Consider the following 18,464-nt stretch of genomic DNA (forward strand, 5'->3'; position numbering starts at 1 on the left):
TTCCTTTTCAAAATTCCCCTACCAGTTGCACAATGACTTGGATGACATTGTGTGACAAATTAAATACAAATTAATCTGAAGGGTAACAAAACAGGTTGGTGCCCTCCCGAGTACGTGTGTCTCCATCTATACCAAGAGATAATGGTGCCTCTGTGTATTCTTCTCCATGCATTTTTTTAATAGCAGAGGCAAGCTGGTACATGTCAAGTTTTAAAAAATGTCACTGTTCAGAAGTACCATACATATTCGATTAGAAGACAAGGTTTTTCCCCCATTTTAACATGGGGGGGGGAAAGCTCCTTACCTTACAATTAAGCATGAGACAGTGAGCGGGGTGGGGGACAGAGGCGGGTAGGAAGTTGCTGTGGCTCCAGCCCCAGTTGCTGTGGCTCCAGACTTGGGGTTAGGGCTGGAAAGGGAGCTGAAACCAGAGCTGGAGCCACACCTGCCACTTGCCCCCCTGCCTCTGTATGCCTTGCCACACCTTCCCTGCAGCCCCCAGTATTGCCCCCTATGCTGCTTTTCCATCTCCCCCTCTGCCACAGTCATTTTTTACCTTTGCTCTATGCTGGCAGGCTCTGTCCCTGCTGCAGGCCGGGGCATGGAGCATGGTTCCAGCCTGGCCCCATAGAAGTGGCATGGAGGTGGCACTGCTGTTCCAGCCCAGCCCCATAGCAGCAGTGCTGGCTCCCCACCACTACTGCTATGGGGCCAGGCTGAAACAGCAGTGCCGGTGCACTGCTGCTGCTGCTACAGGGTGGGCTAGAGCCATGCTTCATGCTCCGGGCTGCAGCAGAGCCTGCCAGTGCAGCATAAAGGTAAGTGTGGGAGAGTTGAGGGGCAGGCAGGGATGGGGGAGTCTTCAGGGGGCTATGGGAGGAAGGGAGGCAGGAACGTGAGGCTGCAGGTGGCAGACATAGCTCAGCAGTGCCGGTGCTCTGCTGCTGCTGCTACAGGGTGGGCTAGAGCCATGCTTCATGCTCCGGGCTGCAGCAGAGCCTGCCAGTGCAGCATAAAGGTAAGTGTGGGAGAGTTGAGGGGCAGGCAGGGATGGGGGAGTCTTCAGGGGGCTATGGGAGGAAGGGAGGCAGGAACGTGAGGCTGCAGGTGGCAGACATAGCATGGAGAGAGGAGGAGGGAGGAACAAGGGAAGAAGGAATTGGGGCAGCCTGAGGCTGTGGGAGTGGGGGGGGGGAGCAGGCACAATGGGGGGCAGTTGGGGGGACAGACAGCAAGCTGTCTACTTTTCTCAATGCCTGCCCCACTGCCTCCACACTGCCTGCCCCCTATCTCCTGCCCCCAATACCCCTCCCACTACTTGCCCCATTACTTGTCGCCAGCCCTACCACGTGCCCCCCACTGTCTTCCCCACTGTCTGTCCCCCATTGAATACCCCATTACTGCCCCCCTCATCACCTCTCTCCCCATCACCTGCAGCAGTGGTGGAGGGGACTTGGGGATGATCCTCCAATAATTAGATTCCATGTACAGAAAATTGTAATAAATTTAGAAATTTTATGTCTGTATAATCTAATTATTGGGGGATTGTTTTACATTCAGGGCCGTCTTGTATTTGAGAACATACAGTATCTAAGATCTGGTGATACAAGCTGACACTGGACGATTGGTTTAGTATTGGTGTAAATCAGGAGAAGTTCCCTGATAGCCAACAAGCAACACTGAGGCAAAATCAATGCAGCAAGATAGAATCAAACACTCCGTAACTCTATGCTCACTGATTTTATATTTATTTCACTGAAAGACTTTAGCATTCCATTTTCTGTTAGAAAATTTTAACTTACTATATGATTTGATGGTTTTGCTTTCCCTTCTTCCATCTCTTCCATCCTTCCCTATTATTTTGGTTTACAGTTGGTGTGTGTTTGGTAGTTCTTTCACTGTTTTTCTTTTCATAGAATCACATAAATTAAGGCTGGAAGAGACCTCAAAAGATAATTGAGTCCAACCCCCCTGCTCTGGGTAGGAATACTGCTGAGATCAAATGATCCCCGCAAGGTGTCTGTCCATTCTCCTCTTGAAGACTTCCAAGGTTGGGGACTGCACCATGTACTTGGGAAGTCTATTCCAGATTCTGGTCACCCTTACCATAAAGAAGTTCTTCCTTACAAGCAACCTGAAGCCATCCTCTAACAGTTTATGGCCATTGCTCCTTGTCCTGCCCTGGGCACCCTAGTGAACAGTTTTTCTCAGCTCCCAATATTCACCCCTTACATACTTGTAGGGGGCCACCAAGTCCCCCCACTCAGTCTTCTCTTTCCCAGGCTGAACAGTCCCAAATCACTTAGTCTTTCCTCATAAGGTTTGTCCTCCAGGCTCTTAATCATTCATGTAGCCCTTCTCTGGTACCTTTCAAGATTCTCCATGTGTTTTTTGCAGTGCAGCACCCAGAACTGGATGCAGTACTCCAGTTGAGGTCTCACCAGCACCAAGAACAGAGGAAGTATCACTTAGCTCTGTTTGCAATGCATAGATTCATAGATTGTTAGGGGCTGGAAGGGACCTTGCAGATCATTGGGTCCAGCTCCCCTGCTCTAGGCAAGACGACAACTGGGGTTATGTGACCCCAGTGAGGTGGCTGTCTAGTTTTCTCTTGGAAAACCTTCAGGGTAAGTGACTGCACCACCTCTGAATGGAGTTTATTTCAGTCTGGACACCCTGACTATGAAGGAGTTTTTCCTGGTATTAAGCCTGAAGAAGCCTTCCAGGAGTTTGTATCCATTGGTCCTAGTCTTCCCCCAGGGTGCCCTAGTGAACAGTTGTTCACTGAACTCCTGATGTACTCCTCTGATATAGTGATAAGCTGCTATCAAGTCCCCTCTCAACCTTAGGCTACAGAGGCCCAGGTCCCTCAGCCTTTCCTCATATGGCTTGCCTTGCAAGTCCCTGATCATATGGGTGGCTCTTTTCTGGACCCTCTCAAGTTTTTCCATTTCCTTATTGAAGTGCGGCACCCAGAACTGTATGCAGTACTCCAACTGCGGTCTCACCAGTGCTGAGTACAGTGGGAGTATCACTTCCTTAGTTTTACACAAGATGCATCAGTTGATACATGCCAGTGTATTATTTGCCCTGCTGGCCACTGCATTGCACTGACAGCTCATATTCATGCAATGGTCAATCATTACACCTAGGTCCCTTTCAGCCATGGTGAAAGTCAAGCTGTTACCACCGAGCCTGTATGTATGTTGAGGGTTATTTGCCCCCAGATGGAGCGCCTTACACTTGGAAGTGTTAAATTTAATCTAGTTCTGGTCTACCCAACTCTCGAGTCTGTCTAGGTCCACCTGTATCTGCGACCTATCTTCTGGCATGAACACACTGCCCCATAACTTGGCCAGTGAGCTTTTCACTCCCCCATCCAAATCATGGATAAAGATGTTGAAAAGCACCAGTCCATGCATGGACCCCTGAGGGACACCACTGGCCATTTCACACCAGGATGACACAGATCCATTCATGAGAACTCTCTGAGTCCTACCCTGTAGCCAGTTTCCCACCCACTGAACCATTGAGCAGCTGAGCCCACAATCTTTCAGTTTTCCCAAAAGGATATGTAGGATATTAGATAAAAAGTCTTTTGGAAGTCTAGGTGTATAACGTCTACCTCGTCTCCCATGTCCAGGTGGTGAGAGACCTGATTGTAGAAGGAGATGAGATTGGTAAGACAAGACCTACCCATGACAAAGCCGTGCTGGCTGTTGTTCAGAATTTTACCTTCCGCATGTGTATCGCACGTAGATTCTTTAATGAGCTTTTCCAGGATTTTCCCTGGGATAGAGGTTAGGCTGACTTCCCTATAGTTGCCCAGGTCCTCCCTCTTCTCCTTCTTGAAGAGGGGCATAATGTTGGCCTTCTTCCAATCCTCAGGGATCTCCAGTGTGCACCACGAATTCCGAAAGAGCTTTGCCAGGGGTTCTGTGATGACCTCAACCAGTTCCTTCAGCATTCTTGAATGGAGTCCATCTGGTCCTGCTGACTTATAAATGTCTAGCTTTTCTAGTTGGTATTGCACTCACTCAGCATCCACAGTGGGGAGGCTGTCAGTCCTGGCACGTCCCCTATGAGCCTTATCTTGCTTGACTTTCCCCTTGATCCGGTGAAATACCGAAGCAAAGTGGGCATTCAGGAGTTCAGTTTTGTCCTGAATGTTGGTTACCATCTGTCTCGAGGTGTTAAGCAGGGGTCCCACACTTCCATTTGTTTTCCTTCTACTTCCTACTTACCTAAAGAAGAACTTCTTATTGTCCTTGACTTCTGTAGCTAGCCTAAACTCTGTTGCCACCTTGGCTTTCCTTATCATTTCCCTACCGCCCCCTACAGCTGGCCACTGTTGCATCAGCTAATGCACCCCATTATGCTATTAGCTCTGTTGACTACAACTTTGCACTCTGGCGGTTCATGTTCACTCTGTGATCAACCATAACCCCGGGGTCTCTTTCAGCCATCATACTGGCCAGGGCATCTCCTCATAACCTATATTCATGTCACTTGTTACTTCTTCCCAGATGAAGCACTCTGCATTTATTCTTACTGAATTGCAGAGAACTGCATTCTCTTTCTTTTTCTGTACATCACTCCACCTTGTTTCTCTTTCTTCTTCTTTTTTGACATTGTCTGCTCACCCAAGTTCTTCCTTCTGCATCTCTTTTTCATACCAGCCATCTCCCTATATACAGTGGTGTCAATTTCTTAACAATTGCCAGTTTCTTCTAAACATAAATAAACATCAGAACTTGGTATGTGATAAATGTTGGCAAATGGTAACAATTTAAAGGTGACCACTGCAAATAGTTAGTAGTGCCATACTTAGTAGAGTGTGTAGTCATCCAACAGGATTCACACAAGCTTCTCATTAGATAAGGTATATTCAGTGTGAATACAGGGTTCACACAGTGGTCCCATGAACTAAGGAAAACCCAATGGCGACACCATGTCACTAAAGCCATAAACAAATGTAGGAATTTCTGCATGCAAACAACTTTGAGAATTATTCTGATATTTTTTTAAAGAAGAAAAGAACCTTTCTTCCTTTCCCTCTGGAATAAACTAATGCCTGATACCAAGATCATCTTATAGGATAGTGCCTTGCTTATGTTTTGCATATTACTAAATATCAGCAAAAATAAATGTGTTCATTTCTCCTTAATACCTCCAGATGGCATTAAAACTCTTCTCCTTTAGGTCTTTATTGCAATATAATTTTAAAAAAATGGTAATTATTGGAAGCATTCTGTACCAAAGTACACTATCAACCACTCCCAACAGTCATATTATCAGAAAGCGTAAGGATGCTAGTACTTAATTTAATATGTTTGGCTAAATATGCTAACATACTGTAATTACATTCTACAGAACAATCTGGAGGACATGACATTTCCTAGACCTAGATCATGTCAAGTCTTTTTTTTAGGTTTATATTCAGAAGATTTTAAATGCCTTTCAATAGAAAAAACAAAAATATTCAAGAATAAATTACTCTTTTTTTTTTTTACTTTCTTCTGTGACTACTTTTTGCTGTATAACAAATGGTGGCATCTTGCAAGATTTGTATGATATAACACTAAGAATTTAAATAATGGTGAACAGAGGACATAAATTGCAAACAAGATGCACTCTTAAATTTATATGACTGCAGTCCTATAAGAACTTTCCCCTTCTAATGGGATAAAAAGAGTGAAAGATTTTGTGGAAACTCAAGCCCCTCCTGATTCATGTGAATTACTTGTCTCTCTTGTTTTGGGCAGGGGTTGGTTTATTCTGATAGTTTATTTTGATGATGGTAAAACAGTTCAGTCCTTTATATGCTGAGGAACAAAAACAAGGTAAAACCCTCCACTGTTGCATTCAAGTGCAGGTGAACTGATATATTACAAGTGCCTATTTCTCTCTTTCTCAGATCCTTTTGTTAATTTAAAAACATCAACAAAATCATGAGAGACCAGAGATAGCTGTAATTGGATTTCAAGTAATTCAGAGATGAAGCTGCAGACTGCAGTCTTTTAAAATTACATCAGTACATCAAAGGCATATGTGACATGATATCTTTTAGCAAGTGTGACAAATTCCTGAAGCATTAAGGTAATGTCGAACCTCTGGCTCTAAAGGCCAGCCTCCTGCACACCACAAAATCATTTAATATTTATTCAGCTCGATACACAGCCATCTCACTTATTAAGATCTCTCAGGTTAAAGATGCAAATGTTTTATGAACAATTAATGAATCATGACTAAAAAGCATTTTTAAGAATAACATCAGTGAAAGAGCTTCAACTTAATGAAAGCAAACAAAAACTATTTTGCATGACAAAGCAGATAAAAGCATAGTAGTCAACTCTGATTAGAAACAAAAACTGACTTACGATGTATGAGATGCACTATTTTCTGGACTCTTTGGCTCAACATCACTTTTCCCTTGAAAAAGAAGAAAATGAGTGAATAAGAAAATCTTTTGATTTGACATTCCGTCTCATTTTCATGCTTATATTTAACACTTTCTGAATATGCAGAAGAATGCTTCCTAAGTAATCATGTGTCAGGTTGCTAGGGCATTACAGAAACAATTGCAAACATTGAATTAACCACAACATGACTTTTCATGGCTCTCTTATTTTTGCTTAGGAAATTTCAGTCCAATCAGGTCCTCGGTAAGAAGGCAGAAAATGCAGTAAGAGTGGCTGCTTAGAGGACAGAACACTCTGGATTGTGAAATGGGATGTGGAAGTCCACAAAGGAATCAAATATGTCTAACTGCTCTGTTAGATGTCTACATCTTTTATTGGGATTTTCAAAATCCCCACACATTTTCTGCTGATTGCCTGAACGTGGTTTCCCTTGGCACCTAAGCGCTTGTCCATACCACATCAGAGGTGGCCTCTGGGGAGAACAGGACTGAATTCACCCAAGTCTGCTGATGCACACTACAGTGGAAACTTCACAATGAAGCTGGTCTTGTGAACAGCTGGTGTTGTCAACAGGCCAAGGGTCCCAAAGCAGCTGAGATGCTAAGTACCTAAATCCTGGCAGAAGTCATAAACCAAATATTTCTCAATTCATTTTCCTGCAGAAGCCTATGTGTTAGGTGGTTTCAGAAAATGTCTTCTGGATCAACCAGGGGGAAAAGGGGTCAGAGCAAATAATGCTGCAACCAGGGGTTTAGGATATTCATCTTGGAGGCACAATAGAACAGCTTCATGGAAATACAGATAGACCTACACCTGATTGCCGTACGTTCACATATGCTCCAATAGTTAGAGCACTCTGCTGAGAAATGGATGATATGGATTCAAATCTCTGTCCCAAATCAAGCAGAATGGAGATTTGAACCTTAGACTCCCACATGAAGGCTCTAACCACTAGGCAATAGATTTCTAGGGTTTTGGTGGTAGAGGACCTCAGGTTGTTGGGGTTTTTTTGTCATCTAGAATTGATATAGCTTAGACACCTAACTCCAGAAGGGGATTGTGGCAGGATACTTAGTGTACCTGCCCTTGTAAGAGAAGAAGCTGCCTGAGAGGCAGCTTCCAGGTGGTATGGAGGGGAGGGGAGCTGACTCACCTGACTGGGAGAGAGCAGAGCCTGAGCCAAATAAGCCCAAAGCCTGAACGGGTCAGGCAGTCTAGCCCTGACAGCCACGAGGAGATGGACTCCAGTTAGCAGGACTCCTGAGGAATTTGGGAAGCTGCTCCACTTCCCAAAGGGAACATTATCTAGGCAGATAGAGAAGGGGTTTTTTTGCAGTCAAGTGGCCTTTATTTGATGCTGGTACTCTTTTTTGAGATGCAAGCCTTGAATCCTGCTGGAAGCAGGCTCAAGGTCTACTCAGTGAGCCAGTAGCTCAGAGGGGAGCAGGGAGTTGGGTTAGATGGTCCACCAATCCAGGGAGTGGCCAAGCATGGGACTAGGAGGCCCAGGAGCCAGGGAGTGGCCGAGTGTGGGACCAAGGGGCAGGGGAGACGGGGAGTGGCCAAGCATGGAACCAGGGGGCCATGGAGCCCAGGGAGGCACTAAGCATGGGACCAGGGGGTCCAGGAGCTGAGTGACTCAGAGGGTTTGAGAGTCCAGGGAGGGGCTAAATGTGGAAGGAACATCAGGAGTAATAACGCCTGTGAGGCCTGGGGCATGGTGTAGGGGCAGATGGAGCCATACAATTGGCCCTTATGGCAACAGTTGCCAGGGAGGGGTACAGAGAGGCTAAGTGGGCCCATTTATCCTGGGTACTGAGTAGAGACTAGTGGGGTCTGGGAGGGACCAGTTGGTGATTCAAAGGAATAAAGCTCACTCTAAAGCCCATGGGCAGCCTCCTGCCCTAATCTTTATTAAAAACACTGCATAGCAGGTGAGTCATCAAGTGGGGCTATCTTGGAACTGGAGCCCGGCAGGAGCCATTCGACCATTAGGTAGTGTCATGGCCATCCTTAGGTTCAGGTCCTGCTACAAGAATCTTAGATGTTTAAATCCTTGAGAAAGGTGAGCGGGTCCTAAACCTTGCCCCTCATAAGTAATTCCTACTGGCTAGCTTAAGAGGCAGTGGGCGCACAGTGTGTTGGCCTTTATGGATCCCATTCTTAGGTGCCTAACTCTCCCTGTGGCTTGTACAGGAAGTGCAAGCAGCTATCTCAGGGCTATGGATTCCCCTAAGTACTAGGTTACGTAAAAACAAAATGCTCTAATGGTCAGCCTGAGACCCCTTTTCAGTTCTAACCCTTAGTTACTGTGAGTCTGAAGCAAAGATCAAACTGGAAAGCATCCCACTCTCCACCACCAAAAACCAAACCAAAACAACCACAACTCTTCCTCCTCAAATAACCCAAGCTGGGTTCATCATCTTTGTAGTAAACATTTTGTCTTCTGAATAACCTGCAGGAGACAAGTCTTAGTATTAGACTCTCCCCAGCTAAAAGGTGATTGCGCATAGAACATGGCCATATTTTTCCTACCCAGAATTCAAAGCTGGGGCATTGCAGATCTTAGTATTCTTTCGCTGCTCTTTCTCTTGCGAGTTAGGGTGAGGTGGGGAAAAGGCAGAGAGGAGCATGGAGTAAGTACATGTGTGGCTACTTGTTCCCGTCCTTCAGGAACTGCCGTCACATTGCCAAGTCCATCTCCTCCCAGGGTGATGGTCACACAGGCTGCCACTTATGAAGAAGGCAGTGCCATGAGGTAGCCATTAAGGAGGAATAATACTGGTTTGAACACCTTCAGTGAGCTGATATATTTTTATTGGTATTGCATAGGGATGTGAAAGGTTAAACGTTTAAACAACAATGGGTATTTATATGAGGGTTAATGTTTAGCATGGGGTGTGATCTGGCAGGGAAGGGAAGTGGCGCAGTGCCTCAGGAACAGGAAGGTAGCAGGGCAGGCAGGAGCGGGGGAGAGCAAGGAGGAGAGAAGAGTATGGAAGGGGAGAGCAGGGGTAGTACCTGTAGCCTATGAAGTTAGAGGAAAAGACGTGCCCTAATACATCATAAGTTAAGCAATCAGCTAGTCATTCATAGATGCTGGGAAGCCTGCTGGAGGGAGATAGCAAGCTACTTAACGTCTAAACCCATACCCAACCTATATTGCCTGCTCCTGCCCTCCCAGCACACTAATGGCTGCAGTGGGCTAGGAAAGCCTCTCACCTGCTGCTGCCACCCACAACTTCATGTGGGCTGTGTTGTCTGAGAGGGCTTGGCAGCGCCTCCTCTCCTCTCCCCCATCAAAGGCCCTGGGCAGCAGCTCCCAGCAGCAGCTGTGTCCGAGTGGGTCCGTGTGTGGCCCCTGACTCTCCTCACTGCTGTAGGCTGGGACTAGATATGTGGTATTGGTTAACTGTTTAACTGATATAATTAGAGGAGGTTAAGTGGATAATTTTTTTAACAATATTTACATCCCTAATATTGCACGTTCTTGCAATACCAGTAAAAATATACCATTCACAACTGGAGTAAAAAATATTGTCCATAATTGGAGTGCAAAATAATAAACAACTGGCCAGGTACTTGTTCATAATTAGGCACTGAAATGCTGCTTACATGTAGTTTGTGCTAGTTTAAGATTAGGAGACATAGGGCACAGACAGAAGTGAAATTTTTTGCATGATTTGATTCCTGAAAGTGTTCTACAGCTGTGATGTAACACATGTGTATGGCTGCAGAGTGCTTTTAAAATGCGCAATCTCATGAAAAATGAAGCCTTGTCAAACCAGGTATTAGATTAAAGCACTCTGATGTAGGGTGCCTTAGAGAACTTGTGTTCCCTTAAGGGTTCATTTTTCATGCAGGGGCGGGGCTGTCAGCAGGGAGGAAGGAAGAAGGGAGCAGCATGGAGTTCCTGGCCAGGCCTGGTGGGGAAGGGAGGAGGTGGTACAGACTCCCCTCACCTGGCAGGCCCCTGCTCCAGCTACCTCAGCTGGGGAATTGTGCAGAGCCGGGTTCGCTCCATGAGGCAAGGAGGCAAGGGGGCTCCATACCTCTCCCCTTCCCCCCTCTACCCCTCACCCCCCAGCTCCAGCTGGGCTTCTTGAGAGTGGTCTGATCCTGGCCTGAGCTGGGCCCGAATGTCTGTAGGCACCCAGAGAGGCTTAATGCAACTATCTTACTGATAGGATATATTTTCTTTCATTAAATTTTAATGAGTTTTTCAAACCAAAATCCCTTTATGTTCTTGCTCTTTTTTTGTTTTTGTTTTGGTCCAGCTGTTTGATTGCCTGACTCTCAGGCTACTGGACAACAAGGACAATTTCTAAATGATTTCTTAAATCATAGGAAAATGTGGTTGGGGTGTTTTTTTTTTTTTTTTTTAGCCAAAAATTGGGGATTTTTTTAAATCAGAGAAAACCAGGATCCCTGGTTATTACCAAAGTTCCCAAGCTTGGTATCCATTACAAAGGTAGAAGAACTTGCATTCTGAAGTGAACCTCTAGGATGAAATTTAGGCTCCTCTCAAGTCAGTAGGAGTTTGCCATTTAATGGAAAAAGGATTTCACCCATGTTATTTTTCCATTGCTAGCCTGAAGTAAGTTGGAATACTTGAGCAAGATAATTATGCTTCTGAGAACAGGGATCTATTAAAGGAGCCTCTGATTAACTTGTGTTGCCCCATGATGCTTCTAAATCTTGTCTTATCCTGGAGCTGGAGGAAGACTTCATGGAAATGTTGCTTACCCTTCTGAGATCAGACTAGCAAAACTTGGTCTAGCAAAATGAGGGCAGAAGAATGATTATGACTGCTGCCCATATAAAAACAGCAGGGAAGTAAACCATGAGAAATCCTAGCAACTAGCATTAGATTCTGGAGTAATCTTCCATTCCAAATTGTCTGGGTGAAAAACTCATCTGGTTTTATGAAGAAGCTCAATCAGTTTATTAAAGGGTTTATATAACCTGGCTACCTGCAATAGTGGGGGATTTGACGTGATGACCCAGTTCTCTGCTTCTATGTTGTTGTTTTTTAGCAACAATCTGCCTTGAAATTTTGGGTAACCCCGTGCCGATATTTCAGAACAAATGCTATTTCAGAAGAAGCAGCCAGCCATAACTACTTGTTTTTATTAAAGATTTTTTCATTTGTACCCAGTACTTTTCCTGGTAAAATAGCAGTAGTCCAGCGACTGATGATTCATTTCCATGCAAATATAATGGAGTGAGGGAGGGGTCTTGAGTGGCTTGTAAACAGGGTGCATACTAACTGGAAAATCCAGTTTTTCTTTTGATCTACTCTTAGCAGCGTTTCTTGTTGTGGCAACAAGTGAAAAGAATAGATTCTCTAGTTGTGATTGAATTAGCCAAACATGATATTAATTAGTTACTCTGCATACAGACTATAGAATTAGGTCCTTAATGCTTTATTGACTCTATAGATTCTATAGCCATAGACATTTGAGGAAAAAGTAGACTAAAGATGAATAAAAATCAAAGATATGGATTATAGATTCAGTTTGGAGACATACAGTAAAAGGATGTTACTTCTCTGAACTGCCTGACCTTTCTCAAACACTCTTTTATCCAGACTGAGACTGTCTTCCAAATTTTTCAACAGCACATACACACAGGTCTTGGCCTGTTATTTGTTACAGGTATTACTGTGGGGTCAGATCACTGGACAACCTGTTAAGCCTCTCCAACTTCAGAAAATTATGAAACACTTTCCTTTTTTAACCTCAGTTTATTGGAGTTGGCCAAAACAGGCTTCTTTTGCAGACCTACTGTTGGTCTTATGTCTTCCTAGCCTCCTTGACTGATCTGGAGTTTGTGTGTGTGTGTATGTGTGTATTTGAGAATACATTGTTGGTTTCTGCTGCTTTTCAGTGAACTACTCTTTAAATATTCTAAGTGTGCAGGGCTTGGATACAAAGGACTGCGCAAGACCCAATTCAAATTCACATTTTCCATGGGGGATTAGAGATCATTGCATTGTGTCCTGAATAGTCCTGAATAGAGAAGTGAAATTTTAGGCTTCTATCTCCCAGGAGATCTCCATTTTGGATAATCTTGTAGGTGAAGCAGAATCCAAGTTCTTTCAACTCAGCCATGTAGTTTCTGTTAAAAATTGGGCAAATCTCTGACATTGCTTAGGTTTCTTTTCCTACTTGATATAATAGGGATTATATTTATTTCATTATTGCAATGAAACTTTATGGGTTAGGTTTCATAAAGTGCTCTGAGATTCTAGTGGAGAAGGTACTGCTGGGCCCACCAAGGCCAGTTAAAAAGCCTTGGTGGGCTAGATGTGGCCTGCGGACTATATTTTGCCCACCCCTGGGCTAAAGTCAAGACTCAGAGCCACTCCCAAATTAAACTTGGGAGGTTATCGCTAATTAGAACTCCAAAAAATTACAGAGAGGTCAAGCCATGTAATCATCATTCTGGCACTTCCCACAGCAGAAGCCATTTGTTAGCATTTCCCCAAGGCTCAGCGCAAATTTTCGGGTTTAATGCAAGTTGTGGGCAAAGGTTTGGCAGTATGCATATCTTATTCTTTCCAAGCTTGCTGCAGATGGCTGCATGAATCCTCTTTTTCTTTTTTTTTACTATTAAAAATATGTAGGGACCTAGAAATATTTAAAATTAAACAAAGGGAAAGGATGACTAAAGTTAGGCAAACATTATGGCCTTCTGATGTCATCACAAACCACTCAAGTTTGGCTCTTATGTTTATTATGCTCAGTATTCCTTGAGTGTTTGCATACCTTTATTTATTACGGCTCTTTAGTGCTACCTTCTCTCATTACTGTATTCATTATTTTCTGACAGAACCTCATCCCCTTTGCCTTTTTATTACTTCCTTAGTGCTGATGCTCATAGCAATATCAAACCAATGGTGGCAATTAAGTAGCACCACTACTTGCTTCTTCACAACATTGCCTTCTACATGCTGACCTTTCCTTAGCAAAGTGCTGTACAGTATTAATAGCCTGAAGTTTCCCAGCATTTTCCCTCTGGATATCTTTTCCCCTTGCCCAGTGGGTGACCAGTCAGTTTCAAAGCCAAGTCGACTGGTTCAGAGCGTTTTTCATCTTCAAACACAGCTTTGTAATCTGCAAACAGTGTTCCATGCTAGCTGACAGGTCATGAATCTAACAAAATAGCTCCTCTGGTTAGCAAGATTTTATGTTATGGACAAGATAGGGTCATGTATTTTTAATATGTGAACAACATTAATACTAATCAGGGTAGTCAGAGAGGTGAATTAATCCTTTGTTTTGCAGAACAATTACATCTTTATTTTCAGTACAGCTGCTAAGTGTTTTACCTGCTACGAAATGAAATTAAAGTACTGTGGTTTTTCATGATGCTTTGTGCATTTTAATATGAAGAAAGACCAAAACATGGGCCTAGCAAACTTTACATACAATGCTACAATGGCATACTAAGGAAGGTCCAAAATGATAGATCTTTTGAAGAAGTGCTATTGATTTGTTTCACAAAATTAATCTACAGTTCATCTGTATGGCCATATACATTCATAGTGCCACTGCATCTAAATCAAATCATCATCATTATTGTAATCCTTGTAATAATAATAATAATAATGCTATCTCTTGGGAACTTTATATAATTTGGAGGCTGAAGTTGTGCTTGTTTCTTTGTATGTCCATCGGGCATTCTGTTAGCTTTCTATTATTTTAGAAAAGCAAACATTTTCCCTTTGACACTTCTTTCACACTGAGTAGAACGGGACATGATGAAACAGATTAATCCTGTTTTTTCCAGCCCACAGGACATGAGACTTCCTACATTATTCCAGAATCCAGTTATCTCTACTTTTGGATACCCCAGTGCCTTGACTCCTGTACTAGGACAATTTATTTCATGTTTCCAATGTCTTTGTAATTTTCCTCCCTCTGCTCTACTATTCCCATGAATTTAAAAGTCAACACATTCACCAAATCCAGCTGTAAAATAAAGGCAATTCTTACTTGTATTGCTGGGTCCTGTTGATCCCTGTTGTGACTCCTATAATCAGGAAAAAAGCATACCATGTGTTATTATTTATAATGTTTAGATACAACGTTCATTGAATATGTTACATTACTGCTACTAACCAGTTTTGTTAATTACTCATTCACTTTATTTACAGAACATCATTTTCAGCTGCAAGAATAAAATCAAATACTCCCTTGAAAAATAAATTTACATTAGGCCTTCATATTCCTCTCATAGCCAAGATAGTTTAATAGTACAGTTTTTTCACTATCAATCTCCAGATTATTATTAACTTATCACTCTACTAGAACTCGTAATACTAGTAATACTAGCCCCTTGGGCTATTACTGCCTACCAGGCTAGGGGAGAACACAGACAGGAAAATGAATTATTATTATTGGGATCTATTAGAATATTCTGGGAGCTGATCCTTCATCCCTGACCTGAGGATCACAAAAATTGTGTCGACAACAGATCATGAAATTGGTATCTGAAGGAGAGTTAAAGTTCAGTCTCCAGTGCTGAGCCTGGTTCTCCCAAACCAAGTCAGCCTCTTAATCACATCAGCAATATTAATTAATACGCTACAATACACTCCATCAACTTTTTTCATACACAGTCATATACCATACTTACTGAATTTGCACTCATAAAAATGTAAAGTTAATCTACCAATAAAAAAGCAATAACAATATGTCTTTTTTATCTGTATTTTATATTTTTAAAAAAAAAGAGCAAGAATACTAGGAAAGCAAACAAATATAAGTACACATTCCCTTCTGTGTGAACAAAATACAAGCTCCTACAGATTTTGAAATATCATTAGATGAACCTAAAACCAACCAAAGCTTCAAATATGGCTTAGTAGTGTATCCTTGTCTTGTGTATCTCAAACAAGACTTTGGTGGACCAGCAGGTATGTATTTAACACTAAAGTTTTATAATTATGCTTTATTAGAAATACGTTAAATGTTTTTATAGAAAATTTTGAACATCAAAAAAAAACCCACTGTCAAATGTCTGTCTCCAATCTGAAGTCTTCCCAGTAAATGTGTATAAATTTGCGTTTTAAAAATAGTTCAATACAATTATGAGCAATTTTTAGACTTTATACACAAAAAGTGTCTGAATACAGTAACATCAAATTGATACATTCCTGTATATCGTTGACTTGTTCTTGGCTGCCCCTTACAATACCTAAATGTGGACTCATGGAGTAAATAAAGATTACAACTTTGGAGGAATAGGTATATATAACAATACATACAGCCACTTCCAGGCAGAAGTAAGATTTCAGGCTAGAGGCTTAGTGCTAAGCGTTGAACCGAAGGAAGGGCTCAAGGTAGGAGAGTCTGTTTTTTATTATTATTTCCTGGCAAAAAATGTCATAGGATTGTAAACACTGATTAATTATTTAAGTGAAAAAGCAGCTGAGAAGTCTGTAGTTTTCCTGAAAAATAAAAGCATTAGGAAAACAGGACATTCAAAGTGTATGGTCCTCTGCAATGAATAAAGTGAAAACAAGTATAGAAATCCACTCAGCCATCCTTTACTCTTTCTTGTCTCCGGCCAGAGATTCTTCCTGCTCACCAACTACTACAGCAGTGGTAGGCAGCCCCCAAGGACTGGGTTTGTTGTGGCTCAACTGCCATCCGTCCCTGGCACTCCAACCTTTTACAAGTCGAGGTTGTGGGTGTTTTTGGCAGCCTGCCCAAAAACATTGCTGACGCCTGCACAACAGGTTTGAATAGAGATTTTATTACAGCAATTTTAAATCTGCTACGAGCTTGATCATTATGGATCCTGGTTTTCCCTGATTAAAAAAAATCATACATTCTCTGATAAAAAAATTGCAAATTCTCTGATAAAACCCCCAAGATCTGAGATTAAAATGAAAGGCCCCTCACTCCCCACCTCAACAGTCCCCTGGCCCTACTGGTGCCCCTTGCCCCTCACCCATAGCTTCCTCCTCTCATCTCAGCCCTCCCAGAGGGGGCCTCCAGCTGCCAGGGCTATGGGGTCAGGGACCCGGGTCTGCAGTCCCCTGCCCCCAGCAGAAGGCAGCAGCTGCCGCAGCAGAGCAGAGCTTGGTTCCCAACTTGCTGCCTGCCTGCTGCCTGCTGTGGGCTCAGGTGGGGAGGGCAGCTCCCTACCGCTGCACGCACTCCTGAGGGGGGAGATCTGTGCACGGGGTGGGGGCAGGCACGGGTTGCCTGCTGCAGGCTTGGGCTCCCGCCCTGCTGCCCTCCCCTAGGGCTTCAGCAGCCCAGCAGGTGTGACTCAGTGTGGCAGGACACAGCAGGGCCTCACAGGGATCTCCTGGCTGCTGTGAGCTCCACGCTGACCTGGCAACCCATCCCCTGCATGTGCGGGAGCAGCAGGGGTAGTGGAGCAGGGTTGTGCCCCTCACTGCTCCTGCACAGGCAGGGGCAGCATGGATCTCACAGTGGCAAGGAGATCCCTGTGCCTCCATGCTGTTCTCTGCAGTGCCAAATTGCACCTGCTAAACTGGGGAGGCCTTGGAGGAGGGCAGCAAGGCAGGAGCCCAAGCCCATAGCGGGCAGCCCGTGCCCGCTTTTGCCCCATGCACAGGTCTGAGGGAAATAGGCCCCCCTGACCTCCCAGGAGTGAGCACAGTGATGGGGTGCCAGCCTGCCCCCCAGCACCCCCTGGATCCCTCGAGGGACCCACAGCCCTGTCCTGCTCCCTTCTGGGTCTCTGCGGCTGCACATGGCAGCCCCATGCCCCATGCAGCGCCTGGCTGGGCAGCAGCCCCAGCCCCAGCCCAGCTCAACTCCCTCCCTATGGGGGCCTCAATCCCACCCTCCCACTTACCTGCAAGAGCTGTTCTCCAGGCTGCCTGGCCATGTGTATATACATGTGCCTATGGCACCCCCTGCCTGACTGGCCTCCTCTTCACCCCCCCCCCCCCCCCCCCCCCCAATCCCTTGCAGGCTGGAACTCTGCCAGCCTGCAGAGAGCTTTTTGCAAAACTGCAAAACCCGTGGGTTTCTCCATTAAAATGAGAAATCCACATTTTTCTCTGGTAAAGGGGGAAAATCTGTGTTTTTCTCCATTTTTCCATAGGAAACAGAAAACCCAGATCCCTGTTGATTGTGTTTCATTCATTTCAGTATGACTTTTTACATTAACTAGAATGAAAGCATGATCATGGTCTAAGGGTTCAATCCCAAGCCACTTCTCAACATCTTTGACTTACAGTGATGTTTAGAGCATTGACTTGGGGATATTTAGAATTTGCATGCTACGTAGACTTTACATTTGAAGTCAGGGGTCACTGGACTTCCTCAGCTCTCGTTTGAGATCTATATATCTGTAGTATGCATCTGTTATTCACTGCTAAGCAATGTACCTGAAATGTACCTATTTTTTAATCTGGTTTTAAAAAGTTTAGAGCTCTGGACATAGTACCTAAGATCTACCATGTCCCACAATATGAAATCCAATTTTTTTAACATTTGAAACGGTCTACTTTTGAGGAACTGTTCTATCTTTTAAAAAACACTTCTGAGGCTTCCATTACAAAGTTGGAGAAAAAAGGGCATCTGTGCCTTTTAGAGAGAAGGCACAGACTAGACCCTACCAGTTGACGCCACCCCAATCCAGGATATATAAGTCTACTTCCGTGCTGAGCCAGGGAATTGCCCTTGGGGCAGCCCACACTGCAGCTGAAGACTGATGGTAGTGGTCTGAAGCTAAGACATAGCCTAAGAGAGGAGCTGTGACTTGGGGAAGGAGTGGAAGCAAGGAAGCTGGTGGCAAGTGACATAATCTGGAGAGGGGCTTAGAAGAACATGGTCAAGTACTGGGGCAAAAGGTGCTGAGCAGTGTGAGGCACCTCCTGAATAGGACTGCTGAAGGCAGTGGCACTATGAAATGATTACTGTAGAAAGCAACACTTGAGAGCTCATGGTAGGCCAGCACCTGTGAGAGGACTATTGGCATGATGGACTGGCAGCCCACACATGGACTATCAGGTGGTGCACGATGATGTTGCACATGGACTATCAGGTA

At 44.1% G+C, this 18,464-nt stretch overlaps 1 protein-coding gene across 1 annotated transcript in view; it reads right to left on the bottom strand.

Annotated features, from left to right (window-relative positions):
• LOC112550720 (AF4/FMR2 family member 3-like) overlaps positions 1-18,464 on the bottom strand; it is a 242,309-nt gene that overhangs the window by 115,261 nt on the left and 108,584 nt on the right. Inside the window, exons 3-4 of the mRNA XM_025207218.1 lie at positions 14,423-14,459; positions 6,381-6,432 (exon numbers count right to left, since the gene is read on the bottom strand). Coding sequence (XP_025063003.1) covers positions 6,381-6,432; positions 14,423-14,459 — 89 coding nt within the window. The remainder of the gene's footprint in view (positions 1-6,380; positions 6,433-14,422; positions 14,460-18,464) is intronic.

Source organism: Alligator sinensis, unplaced genomic scaffold (genome assembly GCF_000455745.1).
Source record: "Alligator sinensis unplaced genomic scaffold, ASM45574v1 scaffold144_4, whole genome shotgun sequence".
In the NCBI taxonomy this organism is placed as follows: Eukaryota; Metazoa; Chordata; order Crocodylia; family Alligatoridae; genus Alligator; species Alligator sinensis.